This window comes from Rosa rugosa, chromosome 5 (assembly GCF_958449725.1).
Source record: "Rosa rugosa chromosome 5, drRosRugo1.1, whole genome shotgun sequence".
NCBI classification, from domain to species: Eukaryota; Viridiplantae; Streptophyta; class Magnoliopsida; order Rosales; family Rosaceae; genus Rosa; species Rosa rugosa.
In genome coordinates, this window is record NC_084824.1 from 38,418,134 (window position 1) to 38,440,426 (window position 22,293).

Genomic DNA, 22,293 nt, shown 5'->3' on the forward strand with positions numbered 1-22,293 from the left:
GTCTAGGCGGCGTTACTGCATTGTGGGAAACTCAATGGGAAAGTGGGAAACTCAAAAACTGCATTGTGCTAGCTGCACCTGCTGTGATGAATAATAAATTGTGTTCTGATATACTTCCACACAATTTCGACACACAAGCATGACTCCATTGATTAATATTTATGGCATGAGGGATAATTGACACATGCATACCTCGATTGCTCACACGTACAAGCATGAGCATGTGATATACTTTCTGCACCAAAGTTTTATTTCGACATCATATTTAATGCTACAGCCTTGTCATGCATACAATTTATTTCTACTATATTAATCTTTGGCTGCATCTTACCATGCACATGGTACTGACAATTAAACATACACCTAAAGTGGACATGTCATGGTGGAATAGTCACAACGTGTATTTCCCCATAGTCACAATTCATGGTGGTATAGGCTCTAATGCCTACACATCGATATTCCCCTCTTTGATAATTGATTGCTCCTGTAAACCTAGCATATCACCAAGCTGTGATCACCAATGCACATTAGTATGCGGATAACACTACTTATGCTCCTATTTGATTAGTGCATGCAATATTTATTCAAACATGTTAACAAAAGTTATACAAGCATCTCATGTCTAAATTAGTCAATTAACTCATATAAATAAGTTGCTAATTCCTTATTTATTTTTGCCGAGGTATGCTTGCCCACCGGGCCACTTGCCTATACAAACAAGGCCAAAAGAGCTAACGGCGTTCACTAACCGACATGGAGCGTCATGTTTGGACAACTCCAACATGATTTTGTTTTTGCAACAATTACAATTTTCAACTTCTCCAACCGGTTCCAAGTAAGTTCTCACTTACGCTCTTTCAATTTGAGTTAATACAAATGCTTTACATGCTTCAATAACGATTTCTATAATCTAAGCATATGCTTACAACATTTGATACTTTCAATAGCATATTCATTGTGCCTATTTATTAATGTCATGCTTTAATTTAATTGCAAACCAATCAAAATTGCTACATATATGCATGTGACACTAAACAACGTGTTACGTGCGGCACTTAAAATCCTCGCTCTGAGCGCGGTACCCCCAAGGGGTAAGCCATGCAAGGTCATGTCCTTACAAAATCCTCTTCAATCGGCGAGGTACCCCAGCGGGGTTACGAAGCCAATATATATTCTACCCGGGGCCAGGCCACCGGGTACCGGGGCCCAAGGCCACTGGTTACCCCAACAGAGTTACATCATTCTACCCGGGGCCACGCCACCGGGTAAAGGAGGCCCACCGGCCCTCATTCAACCCCATTGGGTTAAGGAGGCTCAAGCCCTCACGTGACCCCACCGGGCCACGCTGTACAAGTCCTCAGGCTACCCCATCGGGTACGAGAGGCATCAAGCCCTCAGGCTACCCCATCGGGTACGAGAGGCATCAAGCCCTCACTCTACCCTATCGGGTACGAGAGGCATCAAGCCCTCAGACTACCCTATCGGGTACGAGAGGCATCAAGCCCTCAGACTACCCCATCGGTTACGAGAGGCATCAAGCCCTCAGGCTACCCCATCGGGTACGAGAGGCATCAAGCCCTCACTCTACCCTATCGAGTACGAGAGGCATCAAGCCCTCAGACTACCCCATCAGGTACGAGAGGCATCAAACCCTCACTCTACCCCATTGGGTACAAGAGGCCCAAGTCCTCATTCTACCCTTCCGGGTATCAGAGGCTCAAGTCCTCATTCTACCCTTCCGGGTATCAGAGGCTAAAGTCCTCATTCTACCCTTCTGGGTATCAGAGGCTCAAGTCCTCATTCTACCCTTCCGGGTATCAGAGGCTCAAGTCCTCATTCTACCCTTCCGGGTATCAGAGGCTCAAGTCCTCATTCTACCCTTCCGGGTATCAGAGGCTCAAGTCCTCATTCTACCCTTCCGGGTATCAGAGGCTCAAGTCCTCAATCTACCCTTCCGGGTATCAGAGGCCCAAGTCCTCATTCTACCCTTCCGGGTATCAGAGGCTCAAGTCCTCATTCTACCCTTCCGGGTATCAGAGGCTCAAGTCCTCAATCTACCCTTCCGGGTATCAGAGGCCCAAGTCCTCATTCTACCCTTCCGGGTATCAGAGGCTCAATTCCTCATTCTACCCTTCCGGGTATCAGAGGCTCAAGTCCTCAATCTATCCTTCCGGGTATCAGAGGCCCAAGTCCTCATTCTACCCTTCCGGGTATCAGAGGCTCAAGTCCTCATTCTACCCTTCCGGGTATCAGAGGCTCAAGTCCTCATTCTACCCTTCCGGGTATCAGAGGCTCAAGTCCTCATTCTACCCTTCCGGGTATCAGAGGCCCAAGTCCTCAATCTACCCTTCCGGGTATCAGAGGCCCAAGTCCTCAATCTACCCTTCCGGGTATCAGAGGCCCAAGTCCTCAATCTACCCTTCCGGGTATCAGAGGCCCAAGTCCTCATTCTACCCTTCCGGGTATCAGAGGCTCAAGTCCTCAATCTACCCTTCCGGGTATCAGAGGCCCAAGTCCTCATTCTACCCTTCCGGGTATCAGAGGCCCAAGTCCTCATTCTACCCTTCCGGGTATCAGAGGCCCAAGTCCTTATTCTACCCTTCCGGGTATCAGAGGCCCAAGTCCTCAATCTACCCTTCCGGGTATCAGAGGCCCAAGTCCTCATTCTACCCTTCCGGGTATCAGAGGCTCAAGTCCTCAATCTACCCTTCCGGGTATCAGAGGCCCAAGTCCTCATTCTACCCTTCCGGGTATCAGAGGCTCAATTCCTCATTCTACCCTTCCGGGTATCAGAGGCTCAAGTCCTCAATCTACCCTTCCGGGTATCAGAGGCCCAAGTCCTCATTCTACCCTTCCGGGTATCAGAGGCTCAAGTCCTCATTCTACCCTTCCGGGTATCAGAGGCTCAAGTCCTCATTCTACCCTTCCGGGTATCAGAGGCTCAAGTCCTCATTCTACCCTTCCGGGTATCAGAGGCTCAAGTCCTCATTCTACCCTTCCGGGTATCAGAGGCCCAAGTCCTCAATCTACCCTTCCGGGTATCAGAGGCCCAAGTCCTCATTCTACCCTTCCGGGTATCAGAGGCTCAAGTCCTCAATCTACCCTTCCGGGTATCAGAGGCCCAAGTCCTCATTCTACCCTTCCGGGTATCAGAGGCCCAAGTCCTCATTCTACCCTTCCGGGTATCAGAGGCCCAAGTCCTCATTCTACCCTTCCGGGTATCAGAGGCCCAAGTCCTCATTCTACCCTTCCGGGTATCAGAGGCCCAAGTCCTCATTCTACCCTTCCGGGTATCAGAGGCCCAAGTCCTCAATCTACCCTTCCGGGTATCAGAGGCCCAAGTCCTCATTCTACCCTTCCGGGTATCAGAGGCTCAAGTCCTCATTCTACCCTTCCGGGTATCAGAGGCTCAAGTCCTCATTCTACCCTTCCGGGTATCAGAGGCTCAAGTCCTCATTCTACCCTTCCGGGTATCAGAGGCTCAAGTCCTCATTCTACCCTTCCGGGTATCAGAGGCCCAAGTCCTCATTCTACCCTTCCGGGTATCAGAGGCCCAAGTCCTCATTCTACCCTTCCGGGTATCAGAGGCTCAAGTCCTCATTCTACCTTTCCGGGTATCAGAGGCTCACGTCCTCATTCTACCCTTCCGGGTATCAGAGGCTCAAGTCCTCATTCTACCCTTCCGGGTATCAGAGGCTCAAGTCCTCATTCTACCCTTCCGGGTATCAGAGGCTCAAGTCCTCAATCTACCCTTCCGGGTTTCAGAAGCTCAAGTCCTCATTTACCCTTCCGGGTATCAGAGACCCAAATCCTCATTCTACCCTATCGGGTACCATAGGCTCAAGCCCTCAGAAAACCCCACTTGGTACCGGAGGCGGGGTAAGCCAAGGTCCAATCCTTTGCTTTTGAATCATCTCACCTCCCGAGCATTCTCTATACTTGGGGGACTTGTTCATACCACTTATCACAAGTGGAGGTAGTACCCGACCGGGACTATCATTGAGTTTCACGCCCATACTGTTCGTGCTATGGTATATTAATGGAAATATTCAAATTTTTCACCTATTGTTGATCGCAACAATTAAATTTCTTTTACATCCCATTAATAAGACCTTAGGACAAAACTCTCACAACCTATCACCCGCTCAACATGAGCGAGCTCATCTCTTACATTCCCATTACACATGAGCCAAACAATCAGGTTATGGCTTATACGTTCGGGTTAAGTAAGTTAGAGTTTCTTCCTCTAACCTATACTTGGGGGACTATCATGGTCACGCCATAGTCTCGCTAGTATTGTCAATGGTTACTTCTATACCGGAGCGTCATTCTTAGCCTTACCGGCTTCGTCCACCGTAGCCTAAATCCAAATTCCTGTTTTACTACGTGACTTGGGGAACTCGGCGACTAACAACACTCCCAATCCTAATACTTATGTATCACGTGCATACAACATATACATATCATTATGTACGCGTCATCGCGTTCATCACACATCTTTGCTTCATATGCACTTTGTATGCTATCACAATCACATACATTTTCGACTTATACGTCGTATGTCAACATTACATAATACGTGCATACACACAAGGTGTAACATACATCTCATATAAACATTCATGCACCTCGATGCATTTGACTCAAATGTCACTTAGATTGCCCTAGCGCAATCAATATGTATTTTGTACACTCTTATCTTATTTGCAGGTACTAGCGTGATGAGGGCCCCGTGGCACCAACCTACCCGTAGAGTCCCTTCTTACTTACGGAGTTGGGGGACTAGTATGGGTATAGTGTTCAACGAGGTCATCACTCATACTTGGCAGCATCACATTTAAACTCCCCAACCAAGAAGCGCCTCTTACTCGGGGAATTGGGGGACTTGTACATACCACATATATTACATACCGCCAAGCATAATCAACGACCTCATAGGTGGGCCCCATGACATGGCTAGCCCCGCCTATGGCATGCATCCGGTAGGCCGACACCCGAGCTACTTTGTCATGGTGGAGGTCGGCCGGTATCTAGTTGGGGGGCCACCCTCCCATGCTCCCCAAGAGGCTTCAAGAGAAGCAATATGTACATTGTATCCCACATCGGAAATATAGAATAGATGAGGACTTCCCTTAGCTATAAAGGGAAGTCCTCCCCTTCTTAGAAGGGATGGATCCATGATCCCACACTTGTATCACTACAAAGGTCACTTGACCTCACTCATAGTAAAATATCTAAGTGGACGTAGCCTTGCCCCAAGTGCAAGGTGAACCACTATACATCCGGTGTCATCTCTCTCTCTCTCCCCATCATGCTTCTTAGTTACCGTATTCTTCAACAGAAACAGCTATCAGCTTCTTCCCTCTTGAACACAACCTTGCCATTATCAACAGCGAAAACAGAGAAACTTTTGGGCAATTTCCAGGCACAGTACTTGGCAACAGAAACGGATGATCGAATTCTATGGTGGGTTTTGGAAGTCCCAACAATTAGAGTATCAGCATGAAATGCCTTCGCTTCCCTTACTAAAACTTTTCTGATCGGATTGCCTCTACACACCTTTAGCTTCATATCAACCTGCCTACAATTCACACATTCTCTCAAATCTCAATCCCCAAAGACCCAAAATTGAAACTAATTGACCACTCACATACTTGTTTAACCATCCAATTGACCAATTCACAATATACAAAGACACAAAATTGAAGTCACTGACCTGCTTCAAGCTACAGAAACCTTCATAGGCAAAGAGCACAGAATCGAATGTCTTGACCATCGAGAGCAAACACGAAGTCTCTTCTGCAAAAACCCAAAACTCTAACAAAAAGCCCAAAACTTTCCCATCAATCACAAAAACAATGAGGAAAAATTGAGAGAGAGAGAGAGGAGACCAGAGATGGAGTCGGTAATAGAGCACCAGAATTTGAATTTCACGGAGCGTCGAGCAACTACTTCCGTAATAGGGTATCGGAATTTGGACTCGGATTAGTCTACTGATAATGTTCTTTAGCTTTTCTGGGCTCTGAAGCCGACATAGCTTCCTGGGTCTTAGCGTTTGGGGTGGTGGTGTCGTCGGGGTGGCGGATCCATTTTGGGGAACGAGTGGGGCGTTAGATGCGGATCCGGTTTGGGTGTTAGGATTTCTGGTTGGGATTCGGTGGAGCATAAGAGGCAGAGGAGGGTGAGAGATTGGGGGTTTGAGTGGTGGGTTAGGAGTAGAGCTCAGTGGAGGCAGGTTGGTTGGAAATGGGATCGAAGCTGGCTGGTCGGAGCTGGAATTGGGGAACTAGAGCGGGGAGCTGCAGATTCATCGAAGCATTTGTGGTCTTGTCATGGAGGCCATGGCCGAGAAGTCCCAATCCCGAGAGAGAGAGAGAGAGAGAAGCAGAAAAAAAAAATATACAGAAAAATAAAAAAACTAAAAAGAGAGAAAATAAAAAAATAATAAAAAAAAGGAAGTGAGGGGCATAATAGTCATTTTGGACCTATTGTGTGAGAATTAGAGAGAATAAGGACTAAGCTGTTTAATTTAAAAGGTGAGGGACTGAACTGTTTTTAGCAGCAAAGTACAGGGAGTAACAAATATTTAATCCTACAAAATATAAAAACAAAAAACAAAACCAATGCAGCCCAAGCACAAAACAAGATAATAACTCGTTACCTCTTCAATGTTCAAATATTTTCTAATAGAAATTGACTCAAATGAATGATTGTTACTCTGTCTGGCTAGTTTGTTCTCATTCCTAATCTCCCAACAACATAAAGATACAATATAGATCATTTGATGTTTATGATTAATTTCGCCGATTAACATATATCATAACAATATTGGTCAATGTCTTGATCTATAATCAATCAATTGAAATTCAATTGTTCAACATTTCTTTGAACCATAATATAAATTCAAATCGATGAGAATAATTAATAAGATAGAATTTAGTATGTCATAGCAACACTGTTCAAGATTTTAGGGGTAGACCACAATATTTGGGTTTTAGGGTTTCATAAATCATTTTTATTGCTATTAGAGTTCGAAGTATCACAATTAAAAGACAAAAAAAATCAAATTCAACAACTACAATGAACATGTTGGGTATCAAAAAACGTTGATAGCATAAAAGATTAGAGAAAAGACAAAAAAAATCAAGAAAGAGAGACGATGAATGACCAACCTCTTTGTGCGTAGAGAGAAGAACTTTGATAGATTTTTTTTTTTTTTGAAGAGAGAATTTTGATAGACTTTTTCAAATCTTTGGTCTGGAGGCTGGAAAATTATTGGAGTTTGATATGTATAGTTAACACTACAAAGTCCATGATTATCCATGATTTTCTAATTCCATAAGTATGAATGATATTTTGAATACCTTTGTACTTTTATTCATTTTTAAAAGTCCTAATTGAATACCCCTAGATTTTGGTGGAATTCATGAAGTCTTTAAAAATCCTAATTGATTACCTCAAGACTTTCATGGACTTCTAAAAGTCTATATTGAATACACCTAGACTTTTAAATTTCATAGATTTCTTTAAAAGTTACACTAATTTCATATACAATACACTCCCCTTAGGCTAACCTCGTAAATTAGCAGCTGGGCCTTGTCTTCTATATCTCTGTTCTCTGTCTATTAATTAGTGGCTATGTGTAGTATTGGTCTGAAAGTTGAGAAGGTGAAGGACATCCCTATGTTCACCTAGGAGTACGTGACAACACAGTTGTTACAATATGCCAGCTAGAACTCAACCCTGCTGCTTCAGTTGAGAAGTCTTTCTGAGATCCATGTTCAATATATCTGTCAGGAAGCATATAGCCCTCCACTGTAACAACAAAAGCAATTAAAAAACTAAGCGTTGACTCTCAAACACCCGGGAAGGTCTGAATTTGAAGTTATAAGAATATTTTCTTGAGCTTGCCATCAAGTAATCCAAACAAGCCTAAGAATTGGGAAATGTGGGAGGCGAACACTCCAATTGATCCTTCTTCAACGGTAATGAGAATCTCATGTTCTTGAGCTAGCTGTCTGATCAAATTTCCATCAAGAGGCTTGCAGAATCGTACATCAGTCACAGTTGTGGAGATGTTGAGAACTTGAAGCAGCTCAGCTGCTGCTATACAGCTTTTTACTATTGTTCCGTAACCCATAATAGCCACCCTATAACCTTGCCTTAACACCTTTCCCTTGCCAACCCATTTTCCAGAGTTTGAGTTAGCATACATGCCATGCAGTCATAAGCATAGATAACTTGTCAAAATTGGTCAAATTTTGTGTTACGTATAGGAATGCTAGGGAATATATAAGTCAACAAAAAATATATTTTCACATGTTGAGTTTAAATTATTAAGCTAAGAATGTAGAGGTTCAGAATATGAACCTCATTGGCATACTTGGAATTTGGAAAGGAGAAAAATAAAAAGAATAATATGAATTATGGTGAAGGATATAAATATAATAGAAAGAATGATAAATTTTATAGAATAATTCTAGGGCGGATTTTGCGGACCATGCATACTCACAAAATTGATGATGCATACAGTTTGAACCGTATAAACACACCCTGCAAATGACCCTTGCATTTCAACCATACATAGTTTACAGGTTCACGGTTTATTTCTAATCGGGCCCAGGGCCGGCCCTGAGGGCTGCCGCCTGAGGCAGCCGTCTCAGGCCACCGGTCTCCAGGGGCCTCCGAGGTTTAATTATGTATATATCATACTATATATAGATATATACGATTTTTGCTGACAAAGATACATCGAACCTTCTTGCACCAGCGGTAGCCCAATTACTCTATCTACCTCACAACCCAGGTTCGAGCCTTAGCTTTGACCTGTGTCACTCTGTTTTTTTTCCTTTTCATTGAATTAAGTCAATATTCTCCTTTTTCTTTTCTTCTGACACACCTTGCGGCCCAGTTTCCTATTCCTTTCCATACAAATAATTTTTGTATTTCAAAAATTTATGTATGAATAAAAATTTAATACTTTTGTTTAATTTATTTAATCAAAACACTTTTTTTTTTTGGATTGAGTTCAAAACATGCACATGATTATATATATATATATATATATATATATATATATATATACTTGAGAGGCCACATTTTAATTCTTCGCCTCATATCGTTAGAATCTCAAGACCGGCCCTGATCGGGCCTATATAAATATACGTGTGTGTGTGTGATCAAGATAACAAATATAAATAGAGAAAATGCTCTTCAATGATTTACCTCCAATGGGGTTCCTTTGTTGTCTGGTGGAAGAATTGACCCAATGCCGTTTCCTCTAGGGTATCAGAAGCAGCTAGGCCTATCATCTATGGCAGAAGCCGTGGCAGCCAAGTACCTAAGTTCAGTCTCAGAAGAAGGGGCCATGACCACCATGTTACGTAAACAAGCCATGAAAGTTGTATCAAAGGCTCCCCAATGTGGTGGACCATCTGCACCGACAAAACTAGCCTTGTCTATAGCAAATCTCACCGGGAGCTTTTGTAAGTCTACATCACCATGAGCCACCCGGACCACCACAAAATAAGTTAAAACCAAAGATTACTGAAACTACATGTCCACTTAAAATTATTAGATTGCCAAATAATAGCTACACTTCTCTATTTTTTTTATTTTATTTACCAGATCATAACCCCTCTAAAGAAACGAAGAGTAAATAGCACAAAAAGGTTTAAGGCCTTCAGCAGCTAGGCCAGCAGCAAAGGTTATGGCATGCTGTTCTGTTATCCCAACATCGAAACATCTGTCTGCGAATTGTTTCTGGAACAAGTTGAGTCCAGTACCGCTTCCCATTGCAGTATGGATGGCTACAACTTTATCATCTCTCTTTGCTTCGGCAATTAAGGACTCTGTAAAATACTGCGTGTGTGAATGAGTACTCGATTTTGACTTCAACTGAGTCCGGCTTGGTGTCAAATTTCAAGAACATCTCTGTAATCCCATGATTTGGATTAATTCCATTACGGCTTTAGTTTAAACTCTTTTGATTTTGGTTGCCTATGGGCTGTGGGGCTGCGTTAGAATTTCTTTCTGTTCTTCAAAAAAATTTAAAAAAAATCTTTTTTTTTTTTTTTTGAAACTAGCCTTTTCTTTTTTACGTACGGTTTGAATTATGGTGGTGGTAAGTGTTCGCGTTGCTAAACAGGTGATAGGTGAAGGTGTTGGAATGTGTCCCTTACCCATGTTTACAGAGAGTGTAATTCAGTGGCTGATTTGTTAGCAAATATTGGGCATGGTTATGAGCCTGGTTGCGAATTGGGAGCTCCTGCTGCTGTCGTGCCTCTTTTAGAAGCTGATCTATTGGGCTTGTCTAAGCCAAGATTAATTGTGATTTAGGTTTTGTCCTTAGCCTTCAGGCATCCTTATAATAAAAAAAAAAACAGGTGATAGGTGAAGGTTTTTATTTTTTTGATTCTTTTATAAGACACGATAGAATTAGAAATAACAAAATATATATTTGGAATTGAGTACAGAAAAATATTTGCCAGATACATTTAATTAGATCCTTTCGGCATATCATTTTCCACTCGAGTTTTTTCTGTTTTCCAAGATGAGGGAGTAGGAAACTTCCCACCACGGAAGAGGTAGTTCATATTGCCTAGTTTAAACTTGGAAGCCTTCTCTTGTCTTGTAGTTGACTTCACATGACTGTCAAGTCGACCTTTCAATTTCAAAAGTACATTTCCCGTGATTCGTTCCTATTGAGGTAGAACCCACCTATTCCAGAAAACTCGTCCGAATTAGTTCTACAACATAAGAATAATTGCAATTAAATGTCACGGCCACTAACTTGGGGCATGCACCTTATCGCTGGGTGTTCTACATGCATTTCACCCCATTACTTGCATATCAAAAACTCTACATTTTGCAGTTCCTTCTCCTTTAGGGCACTTGCTTGTCTTATTTTTCATTTTGATCGATGATCTTATATATATATATATATATTTTTTTTTTTTCTTTCTTTTCCCATTACCGACCATGAAAAAATCAGTGTCAAGTCCCATTCTATTTGAGACTAGTCATATTCTTGGTCTCGAATGGGAAACTGACCCACGTCTCAAAATAGATGCTCATGCCCTAGAACCGCACGAGTTGGGTGACAAAAAAGTATTATTTAAAGATATTTCTTAATTAAATTATTTAGACATTATCAAAAATAAAAAATTTTATAATACATATCCGTATGTCATAATACATTATCTATGAACTTGTTACAAGTTTTTGAACCATTATCTATGAACTTGTTACAAGTTTTTGAACAAATTCGTTGTCAGTGTTGTAATTTTGGTTTAATTATAGGGTGGTGTTATGGACACACTCATTTTCTTTATTCAACCACCCCCTCTACTTTTTTTTTTGATCAAATCAACAACTCAAATACAACAACTAGTCTATTGTGAGTCGAACTCACGACCTCCCACTTACAAAGGAGAGACTTATGCCACTAGACCAAATGGTACTAGGCACTCCCTCTACTTTTCTATTCCTGTTGTTGAATTTTTTACAAATTACTCTAACTACCCTCCCTGACAATTATGTTTCTTTTTATTTTTTATTTGGCAAGTCAAGCATCCCTAACCTTATTTGCCCGCCTCCTTCTGTGAGCTCTGTCTTCAAAACTCTTTTTGCCTCTTTTATTTTCCATCAAAAACTAGTTAAAAAAATCACCATTCAACCAAAAGGTAATTCTTCAAAATACATAGACCCATATAAAAGAAAAAAAATACCCAATAATGTGATGCTTTGAAATTCAATCATGGCAGAACTAGCAATTTTAGACCCATCTTTAGAGAAAATTTTACATCTAATTTGCAATGTCATGGAAGAAAAATATGAGTTTAGTGATCATTCGAGACCCTTTTAGTCCATCATTTCTGGTAAGATTCTAATGCAAATATTTTGGTGTATTTGTTAAATAAAATTTTAACATTTAGGTTTTGATTTCCTTCGGCTTGGTTGTTTTATGGGTATATTCATTTTGGGTTTTAACTTAGAATTGATATCAATGCTTGAATAATTTCATCATATTTATTTTGTATGTGTTTCATTAGTAAGAAATTGGGTATTTTTTTGCTTCTAAATGGGTCAATGTATTTTGAAGAATTGCCTTTTGGTTGGATGTTGATTTTTCTAACTAGTTTTTGATGAAAAAGAAAAGAGGAAAAAAGAGTTTTGAAGACAGAGCTCACAGAAGAATGCGGGCAAATAAGGCTTGGGATGATTGACTTGCAAAATAAAAAAAAGTAAAAGAAACATAATTGCAAGGGAGGGTAATTAGGATAATTTATAAAAAACAAAAAAACAAAAAGAATTAAAGTAATAGAAAAATACATGGGTGTGTGTGCATAGAGAAAATGTGTGTGTCAATAACACCACCCTAATTATATGAATAGTGTAAATTAATATGGTAACTTTGTTCTCAATGTTGAAATTTTAATTCATATAAATTGTAATTTTTATTCAAGTAGATGTAAAACGAGTGTATGATAAACATCACAATATCATAGCTTGTCCCAAAAGGAAAATTTTTATAATACATACATTGGCGAATACAAAAAGTACATGCATATTGTTCAAAGGCGCACCGTAACTCCTATATATAAGGTAACTTATGATCTAACTTTGCTCATACCATGGAGTCCATATCTCCTAAGAGTACCTCCAAGGTTTCAATTTTCTTGACCTCATGCATGTATATATGAATTTCTAATTTTTTTGCTCTACAGTATATGAAGTTTAGTTTGTTGCTCACCAATATTATACAGGTAGAGAACGAAATCCTCCATGTAAAAGGCCATGACCGTGTTTTCTAATTTTTCAGGGAAAAAACTACATGGAGAAATCGACAATAGGTGCTAGACTACTGCTCTTGAACCTTTTTGTACTTGGCTTTCTTGCTCAATCAACAGTTCATTCATTGGCCAATGCATCTGCACCTGATCATGGTAAATTACTTCATCTTAATAATAGCATTTGTATGTTAATAGAACCACGTAACGAGATATATTGAAGCATGCAGAAGCCTCAATGTTCTATTTTCTATTGCTGGGAAGTGTATAGTAGCTCGTTCATCAAATACTTCAAAGGTGCTTGAAGCTTATTTTGAGTTGTTTTTAAAACTGTTATTAGCCTTTCTTTGGGTTCATTTTATAAGAGATTTTAGTTCTCTGCTTGGTATTATTTGGCGAGAAAGATTTTGGTCTCATCCCTCTTTCCCTGATGTACTATTTCTTTTCCATTCAATAAAATTTGGGCTAAAGTCTGTTTAGTCCCTGTACTATGCCTCTCTCATCGTTTCAGTCCCTGACATTCCAATTTAATCTGAAAAATCCCTGAGGTCTCAATTTCCGTCTAATAGGTCCTTTCCGCGGGAAATTAGGAATTGGCATTGGGTGAAATGTCCAATATACCCCTCAGTTATTTCTTTTTTCTTTTTTTTCCTTTTTAATTTATTTTTTTCCTTTTTTTCTTTTTCCTTTTTAATTTATTTTTCCTTTTTAATTTCATTTTTCCTTTTTTTATTTTTATTTTTTTCCTTTTTCCATTTTAATTTCTTTTTTTTTCTTTTTTCTTTTTCCTTTTTAATTTCGTTTTTTTCTTGTTTCTTTTTTCTTTTTCCTTTTATTTTTATTTTTTTCCTTTTTCCATTTTAATTTTTTTTTCTTTTTCCTTTTTAATTTCTTTTTTTTCTTGTTTCTTTTTTCTTTTTCCTTTTTAATTTCTTTTTTTTTCTTTTTCCTTTTATTTTTCTTTTTTTCCTTTTTCCATTTTAATTTCTTTTTTCTTTTTTCTTTTTAATTTCTTTTTTCCTTTTTTTATTTTTATTTTTTCCTTTTTAATTTCTTTTTTCCTTTTTTTTTTCTTTTTTTCTTTTTCCTTTTTAATAACCATCGTATTCTGCTGCATCAGTAGCGCCACGTAGGCGAACCAATCCAGATCGACCCGAAACTCCAATTCTTGTTCTCCACGCCAGCGGCCATTTTTCTTTTCCATCACTATTCTTCTTCTTCACTTCTGGTTTTTGTCAACTTGGCCATCAAAAACCACTATTTCAACCAAACCCAAAATCCAAATCACCATTTTGAGCAAGACCCAAAAACCTCGGAGTTTGAAAAAATGGTAGTTTTCAGTGAAAAGTCAAAAAATGATAATTTTCAGTGAAAAGTTTCCAAATTGAGGCTTGATGTGGAGAGAGAAGTAGGCTGTGAAAACAAGAGGGGAGTGGTTTAGCGGCGAATTTCCGAGCTGATTGGGAAACAGATGGGTTGTGGAGTTTGATCGGAATGAGATTGGTGGGTTGAGGAAGTAGAAAGTAGGCAAAACGAAAAAGAAAAAAGAACTTAAAAAGGAAAAAAAATTAAAAAAGGAAAAAAAGAAATTAAAAAGCAAAAAAGAAATGAAAAAGAAAAAAGAAAAAAGAAAAAAGAAAAAGGAAAAAAAGAAATTAAAAAGGAAAAAAAGAAATTAAAAAGGAAAAAAAAAAGAAAAAAAAAGTAATTAAAAAGGAAAAAATGAAAAAAAAGGAAAAACCAAATTAAAAAGGAAAAAGAAAAAAATGAAAAAAAGAAATTAAAAAGGAAAAAGAAAAAAGAAAAAAAAAAGAAATTAAAATGGAAAAAGAAAAAAATAAAAAGAAAAAAAGGAAAAATGAAAATTAAAAAGGAAAAAGAAAAAGGAAAAAAAAGGAAAAAGAAAAAAAGGAAAAAAATAAATTAAAAAGGAAAAAAAAGAAAAAAGAAATAACGGAGGGGTATATTGGACATTTCACCCAAGGCAAATTCCTAATTTCCCCCGGAAATGACCTATTAGACGGAAATTGAGACCTCAGGGACTTTTCAGATTAAATTGGAATGTCAGGGACTGAAACGATGAGAGAGGCATAGTACAGGGACTAAACAGACTTTAGCCCATAAAATTTCAAGTTAGTGGCAGATTTTCCCTTAACTTGCTGGAAACAATACTATTTCAAATTATTAAATAGGTTAACATGATCTAAGATATTCGATTTCTTAATTTATATTTAGAAAATTCTATAATACATACCCGTATGTCATAAATGTGATAACAATTTTTTTGTCAAAGTGGTAATGTGAGTCTTGTTAATTGTGTAATCTTAGTTATATTAATGGTAATTACACTACATACGACCTTGTTACAAGTTTTTGAATAAATTCATTGTCAATGTTTTAATTTTGGTTTAATTATATGTAAATAGTGTAAACAAATAAGGTAACTTTTTTCTCAATGTTGTAAATTTGATTCATATAATTGTAATTTTTGTTCAAGTAAATGTAAAATGAGTGTATGATAAACATCACAGTACCATAACTTGTCTCTCTATATTTTACAGATTTTAGCTACATGAAGATTGTGAAGGATGCCACTGATCTACCGTTGGAAGATAAATATGACTATATTGTAGTTGGGGGAGGAACAGCAGGTTGTCCATTAGCAGCAACATTATCAGCAAGCTACTCGGTGCTTGTTCTTGAAAGGGGTAGTGCTCCTACTGCACATCCAAGTGTCTTGCGAGAAGAAGGGTTTCTGAGTAACCTCATGCAAGAAGATGATGGTAAGATCACACCAGCTCAAAAGTTTAAGTCTGAAGACGGTGTTGCTATTGTCAGAGGAAGGGTTCTCGGTGGCTCAAGCATGATCAATGCTGGTTTCTACTCCAAAGCTGACAGGGAATTCTTTGTTAAATCTGGAATTAAATGGGACATGGATTTAGTTTTTTTTTTTTTTGAGAGAAACTGTCAACTCAAATAAATCAGGAGGTAAACTCCTTAGAAAGTACATCAGTAATACAAGATGGAGGCTCTAGGCCCCAAAACAAAGAACTAGCAGAAGAACAAGCAAAACGAGCTAAAGTATGAGCCACAACATTGGCTTGACGATAAGCATGAGTAAAGTAAGAACCCGACATCTGTTGAAGATGAAAGGTAATGTCATCATACACACGACCAATAAAGGAAGTATGGGGAATGACTCTCTGCTTTGTTGCATGAAAAAGAGTAAGAGAATCAGTCTCAAAAATCACCGGAGAGAGACCTTGCTGAATAGCAAGTGAGACTGCCTCCCTCCCTGCTAATGCCTCCACCTGTTCTGGGGAAGAAACATGAGATACTGGAGCATAATAACCTCCCAAACATTTCCCCATATCATCACGGATAATGAATCCAATCCCCCCAGTACCAGTATCTTTATGAAAAGCACCGTCAACATTAATCTTCACCCACCCTGCACCAGGAGGTTTCCAGGGGACTACTCGCCGACCCCCTCCACCCTGTCCCTTACCCTGATGCCTCTGGTACTCCTGGAGACGAGCTGACAATAGTAGCACCACCTGGTTCACCTCCATACGTTTATTATCCCAGACTCTATTATTTCTCTCCTTCCAAATACCCCACAAATTATAAACAAAAGCTGCCCATAAATTGGAAGGCAAGTGAGAAGCACAATCCCTAATCCACTCCAAAAACAACAACAACCGAGCATCAGAAGAGAAAGCCGTTCGTACTACACCAGGCACGGCATCCAACACTCCCCTCACATACGGACAAAGTCGACATAAGTGTTCAATTGTCTCTTCCCCCACTCCACAGAGAACACAAGGCCTTATCTCCAGAGGAACCTGTTTCTCAATCAATCTATCTATAGTAGGTAAACATTTGTTCAACACCTTCCACAGAAAAATTTTAGCCGTACCTGGTACATTGGTTGACCATAGCTTCTTCCATAAATCTTGTGTCTGCAAAGGCACCGCTTGTACTATCTCCTCCTCCATTAAGAGCCTGTAAGCACTCTTAACGGAAAACAACCCTTTGGAATCAAAGTGCCACACCCAACGATCCTGAACCCTTCTATTACTCAAAGGAATAGACAAAATAAAAGGGATATCATCATCATGACAAACCTGTCGTATCAATGCTTCATTCCAGCAACCCTCATCATTCAACAAGTTACTGACCTTCCATAGTGCATTTCTGCCTCCCTGAACCGGTAATAATCGAAATGGAGCCTCTCTAGGTAGCCATGGGTCCGAAAGCAAGATATCATTCCCATCTCCCACTTGCCAATGTGCCCCTTTGACCAGAACACTTCTAGCCTCATAAATACTCCGCCAAGAAAACGAAGGTGATGGATGATGTTCAGCCTACCAAAAAGAAGAATCGGGAAAGTATCTAGCCTTATACATTCTAGCAATCAATGAATTCGGATGTTGAACAATTCGCCAGCCCTGTTTAGCTAACATAGCCCTATTAAAAGCATGTAAATCTCGGAAGCCCAAACCTCCTTCCTTCCTTGGACGACAGAGGAATTGCCAAGACTTCCAATGAATTTTCCTTTGTTCATTAGAGCCTCCCCACCAAAACCGAGCACATCTCTGTTGAAGATCATCACAGAAATTTTTTGTTAATTGAAAGCAGCTCATAGCATATGTAGGTAAAGATTGAGCTACCACCCTAATCAGAATATCTTTGCCAGCACCACTAAGAAGCCGACCTTGCCAATTCTGAAGTTTCTGATCCAGTCTCTCCTGAATATAATGAAAGGTACTAGTTTTATTCCTACCAACATACGTAGGCAAACCAAGATACTTCTCATGGGATTCCACTACCGGAACTCCCAAAAAATTAGCCAGCAAATACTGAGTAACATGATCCACATTTTTACTAAACGTAACAGAACTCTTGTGGAAATTAACCTGCTGACCAGATGCTTTACCATATACCTTCAAGACATTACTAATTTCCTGACAAGCCTGTAAACTAGCATTCGCATACAGCATACTATCATCTGCGAAAAGAAGATGATTAACCATGGGAGCTCCCTCACAAATAGAAATACCTGGCAACACACCGAGATCAGCCTTTGTTTTTAACAAGGCAGAAAGGCCTTCTGCTCCGAGAAGAAACAAATATGGTGACAATGGGTCCCCTTGTCGCAATCCTCTAGAAGGTACCACATAACCCGGAGGTTTCCCCCGTACCAGAAAAGAATATCGGACAGAAGAGACACATTGCATAATCATCCACACCCAACTATGAGCAAATCCCATACGCTCCATCACTTTCTGCAGAAACCCCCACTCCAATCGATCATAGGCTTTACTCAAATCCAATTTCAATGCCATAAATTCATCGCCAGCTCGTTTATTATGAATAAAATGAGCTAGCTCATTCGCTGCCAACGTATTATCAGTTATCAACCTGCCTGGAATGAAAGCACTTTGAAAAGGCGAAATAATTTGAGGCAGAATCAACTTCAACCTATTCGCAATAACTTTCGAACACAACTTATAAATTACATTACACAACGCAATTGGTCTCAAATCTGCCATAGTCTCAGGGTTAGCAGTCTTAGGAATCAGACAAATATGCGTGTAATTAATCTGTTTTAGCAACTGACCAGTCTGTAGAAAATTGTGTACAGCAGCAGTAAGGTCATCACCTATACTCTCCCAATAATGTTGGAAAAAAAGAGGCGGCATTCCATCTGGTCCAGGCGACTTTGTGGGATACATTTGGAACAAAGCCTCCTTCACCTCCTGACAACTATATTGGGAACAAAGAGAAATATTCATCTCGTCTGTCACTGAAGGAGAAACAGCCTGAAGAGTTTCCTCCAAAGCCCCACCATCAACAGTTCCTGCCTTGTAAATTTTCTCAAAATAGTTCACAACAACATTTTCCAGACCATCATCATCTTCTATCCAGTTCCCTGCATCATCATAAAGACCGCCAATGAAATTTTTCCTTTTCCTGTTAGAAGCCTTACGATGAAAGAAACCAGTATTACGATCTCCCTCCTTAAGCCATGAAACCTTAGCTCTTTGACTCCAGTACAATTCCTCCTCTGATAGCAAACTCTCCAAACGTGCCATCAAAGTACCCCTCTCTGCCAACAACTCCGGAGTCGCTGACAAGCTCAGAAGCTCCTCCAACCGTGAACGAGTTACCGATATTGCTTTTTGACGATCACCAAATACACTGCGCTGCCAAACATCTAACGCAATACTGGTTCTAGCAATCTTCTTGGACACCATAAACATTGGTCGCCCTAGAACAGGGCGTTGCCACTGCTGCTGAACAATCTCATGGCATTCCTCATGCTTCAACCACATCGATTCAAATTTAAACCTATGATATCTCCTCTGTGAAACAACCGGAACTGCACTGATACAAAGCAAAACCGGAATATGATCCGACTTGCTTGGCGGCAGATGGATCACCCGAGAATGGCCGAAACTATCAGACCACGCCGCCGTAGCAACCACCCTATCCAACCTAACCTTCGTCTCCGAATCACTCCAAGTAAACGGGCATCCGTAATACCCAAGGTCCACCAATTCCGCATATCCCAGCGCCTCTCGGAAACCTCGCATTTGACTTTCCGGTCGTGGTCTGCCATCCAGCTTCTCCGAGGCCAACAAGATCTCATTAAAATCTCCCAGCACAACCCACGGTAAGCTGTCGTCGTCACTCAAACCCCGTAGAAGATCCCAGGATTCATGACGATCTGCTGCACCTGGATTGCCGTAAAAACCTGTGAAACGCCACCGCAAGAGGCCGTCTCTCGTCCAAATCTGTCACGTTCAATTTGGCAATCTATTGTGAAAGAAGCATTGTTGGAGGCTGGTGTTGGTCCAAACAATGGATTCAGTTTGGATCACATTAAGGGAACCAAAGTTGGCGGTTCTACTTTTGATACACATGGAAGGAGACACGGAACTGTTGAATTGCTTAACAGAGGAAACCTAAAGAACTTGCGAGTGGGAATTCATGCCACAGTCGAGAAAATCATCTTCTCTTCCAAAGAATCAAGTATATGTTGCATTAATTTATCAAGTACATTTACAAAATTTCATGTGTATTGTATATGACTCACAAGAAGTTTAAGAGTTTAGGGTCGACGGTTCAAAGTTAGTAGACTACGGTTTAGCGTGTATGATTATACTGAGTGGATGCCAACATAGTTTTTTGGTTAAAAATTCTATTTTATTCTCTCATGCAGGTGTTTCGGCTCGAGGGGTGGTATATATTGATTCTAATGGGAGGTCTCATCGGGCATTTGTACGTGGTAAGGGAGAGGTTATTCTGAGTGCAGGGGCAATTGGGAGTCCTCAGCTTCTACTTCTTAGCGGTGTTGGCCCTCAGTCCTATCTATCATCTTTGAAAATCCCAGTTGTTCACCCCCAACCTCACACTGGAAACTTTATGTATGACAATCCTCGTAATTTCATTAACATTTTGTCCCCGTTTCCACTACAGCCCTCAACTGTAAAGATTGTCGGCATTACCGACCATTTCTACATAGAGGCCCTCTCTAGCACGCCCATTTCTACTACACCCTACAGTGTTTTTCCAGATCCGGCTAAACTTATAAAGATAAATTCAAGTTTAGGACTCATTGCCATCAAGTTGGTAGGACCTTTGTCTTATGGTACTCTGAAGCTCCATTCATCATCTGATGTGAGAGTTGGTCGAAATGTCCGCTTCAACTACTTTGCACATCCCTTGGACCTTGCTCGTTGTGTTTCTGGCATGAAGAAGATTGGGGAGTTATTAAATACCAAGTCACTGAAAGCATTTAAGGTTCAAGCTTCGTCGAGCGCAAAAGCTTACAATTTTTATGGTCCAACTTTACCTATGAACCAGACAGATGATGCATCTTTTGGAGAATTTTGTCGTGATACAGTATCAACAATTTGGCATTTCCACGGCGGATGCCTTGTCGGAAAGGTGGTCGATAGCAGCTTGCGGGTCATGGGAATTGATGCTTTGCGTGTTGTTGACGCATCCACATTCAATTTCACACCGGGGACAAATCCTCAGGCCACACTTATGATGTTGGGCAGGTACGTCTGTTTTATGTATAGATAATACAAGAAATTATCTATAACTATCTGGTTTAATTCTAGGCTTGTTTGCAATATATGTAACCAGCTGACATTATTCTCCTACAATCAAATTGTCAGGTACATTGGCATTAAGATGCTGCAACAAAGATCTTCTTAAGCGATGCAGTCTATAATATAAATAAACTGAAGTGTACTACTGTATCCTTCGATAGCATTCTCGCAACATAAATAAAAGGACAACTAATATGTTCTGTATTGTCCACGATGCGAGGCTGCTAGCTAGAGTGTGTAATAATAAAGGAAATTAGTATACCAATGCATATGGAGTCAGGTAGACCGACTAAATTGAATTAGTCTATTTGATATATCGATACATTGATATACTGTAGAAAAATCAAATCATATAACCTCTTTTGAAGTTTAATTCCAAGTTTTTCCCAACTTTTTATCAAAATTAATTGCGTGCTCAATTATGTAGACGACATGTATACAAGTGAAGTATTTTCCATTGATTAAATTGTTGCTTAAGTTGTTTCTTTGGAAGCATGGGTGTAATACACTACTTAGCAACATAACAACACACACTGATTTACTGTATTTAAAAGTCACAGATATCCGTGCGAAATAGAAATAATAACAGATAACCGTGTGAAATGAGCATAATTGGGCCCACAATAATTTATACAATAATAATATCAACGGAAATCTGTGTGAATAAACAATAGTCTGTGTAAAAACTAAAACATTTTCACACAGTTATATGTGTGAATATCAATTCACACTGATTTCTGTACGTATTATGAATTAGTTTATTTAGAAATCGTTAATTTTTTATGTTATGTGAATTATGGATGAACGGATTTCCGTTACAATAAGTTTTTGGTACAGATTTCTGTGTGAAATGAATAGCACACGAATATCTGTGTAAAATGTTAACACGGAAATCCGTGTGAATAAACAACAGTAACAGATGTTTGTGTAAAAACTAAAACATTTTCACATGGTTATTTGTGAAAATATCAATTTACACTTATTTCGGTACGTATTATAAATTAGTTTATTTAGAAATCGTTAATTTTTTATGTTATGTGAATTATGGAGGGACGGATTTCCGCTACAATAAGTTTTTAGTACAGATTTCTGTGTGAAATGAATAACACATGAATATCTGTGTGAAATGTTAATACGGATATCCGTGTGAAAAGAACAATTATCTACAGAATTCCGTGTGAAAAAATCTACAAAAATGTCACTGCCCGCCCTTTTTTTCTCTAAAAGTTGAATTTCCCCAAATATTTTTGGTCTCACTCCTTTTCAGCCTCTTAGAAGCTGACCGTTTCTTCTCTCATTTCCCCCTCACCCGCAAACCATGAAGGAAGAAGCTCAAAGTTATGGTTCTAAGCAACATCACCACGAAGGTAATTCCC

The 22,293-nt window shown here is 39.7% G+C and overlaps 1 protein-coding gene and 1 pseudogene across 1 annotated transcript; one reads left to right on the top strand and one right to left on the bottom strand.

The window, feature by feature from the left end:
• Nucleotides 1–5,334: 5,334 nt before the first annotated feature.
• LOC133711621 (probable 1-deoxy-D-xylulose-5-phosphate synthase 2, chloroplastic) lies at nucleotides 5,335–10,185 on the bottom strand (annotated as a pseudogene).
• Nucleotides 10,186–12,830: 2,645 nt separating this feature from the next.
• Nucleotides 12,831–21,182, top strand: LOC133712274 ((R)-mandelonitrile lyase 1-like). Its single transcript, XM_062138380.1, has 6 exons — nucleotides 12,831–12,947; nucleotides 15,353–15,757; nucleotides 18,407–18,432; nucleotides 19,574–19,829; nucleotides 20,020–20,863; nucleotides 20,984–21,182. Exons 1-6 carry the CDS (start codon nucleotides 12,836–12,838, stop codon nucleotides 21,021–21,023), a joined length of 1,683 nt encoding a protein of 560 aa, XP_061994364.1. The 5' UTR covers nucleotides 12,831–12,835; the 3' UTR covers nucleotides 21,024–21,182.
• The last annotated feature ends 1,111 nt before the right edge of the window (nucleotides 21,183–22,293 follow it).

Bases quoted from the DNA above. Each gene is read 5' to 3' on its own strand.
- LOC133712274 (XM_062138380.1), top strand. From the start codon at position 12,836: ATGGAGAAATCGACAATAGGTGCTAGACTACTGCTCTTGAACCTTTTT. The intron at 18,433-19,573 runs GTACAGCAGCAG...CCACCGCAAGAG, and splicing joins ACCAGTCTGTAGAAAATTGT to GCCGTCTCTCGTCCAAATCT. The intron at 20,864-20,983 runs GTACGTCTGTTT...TCAAATTGTCAG, and splicing joins ACACTTATGATGTTGGGCAG to GTACATTGGCATTAAGATGC.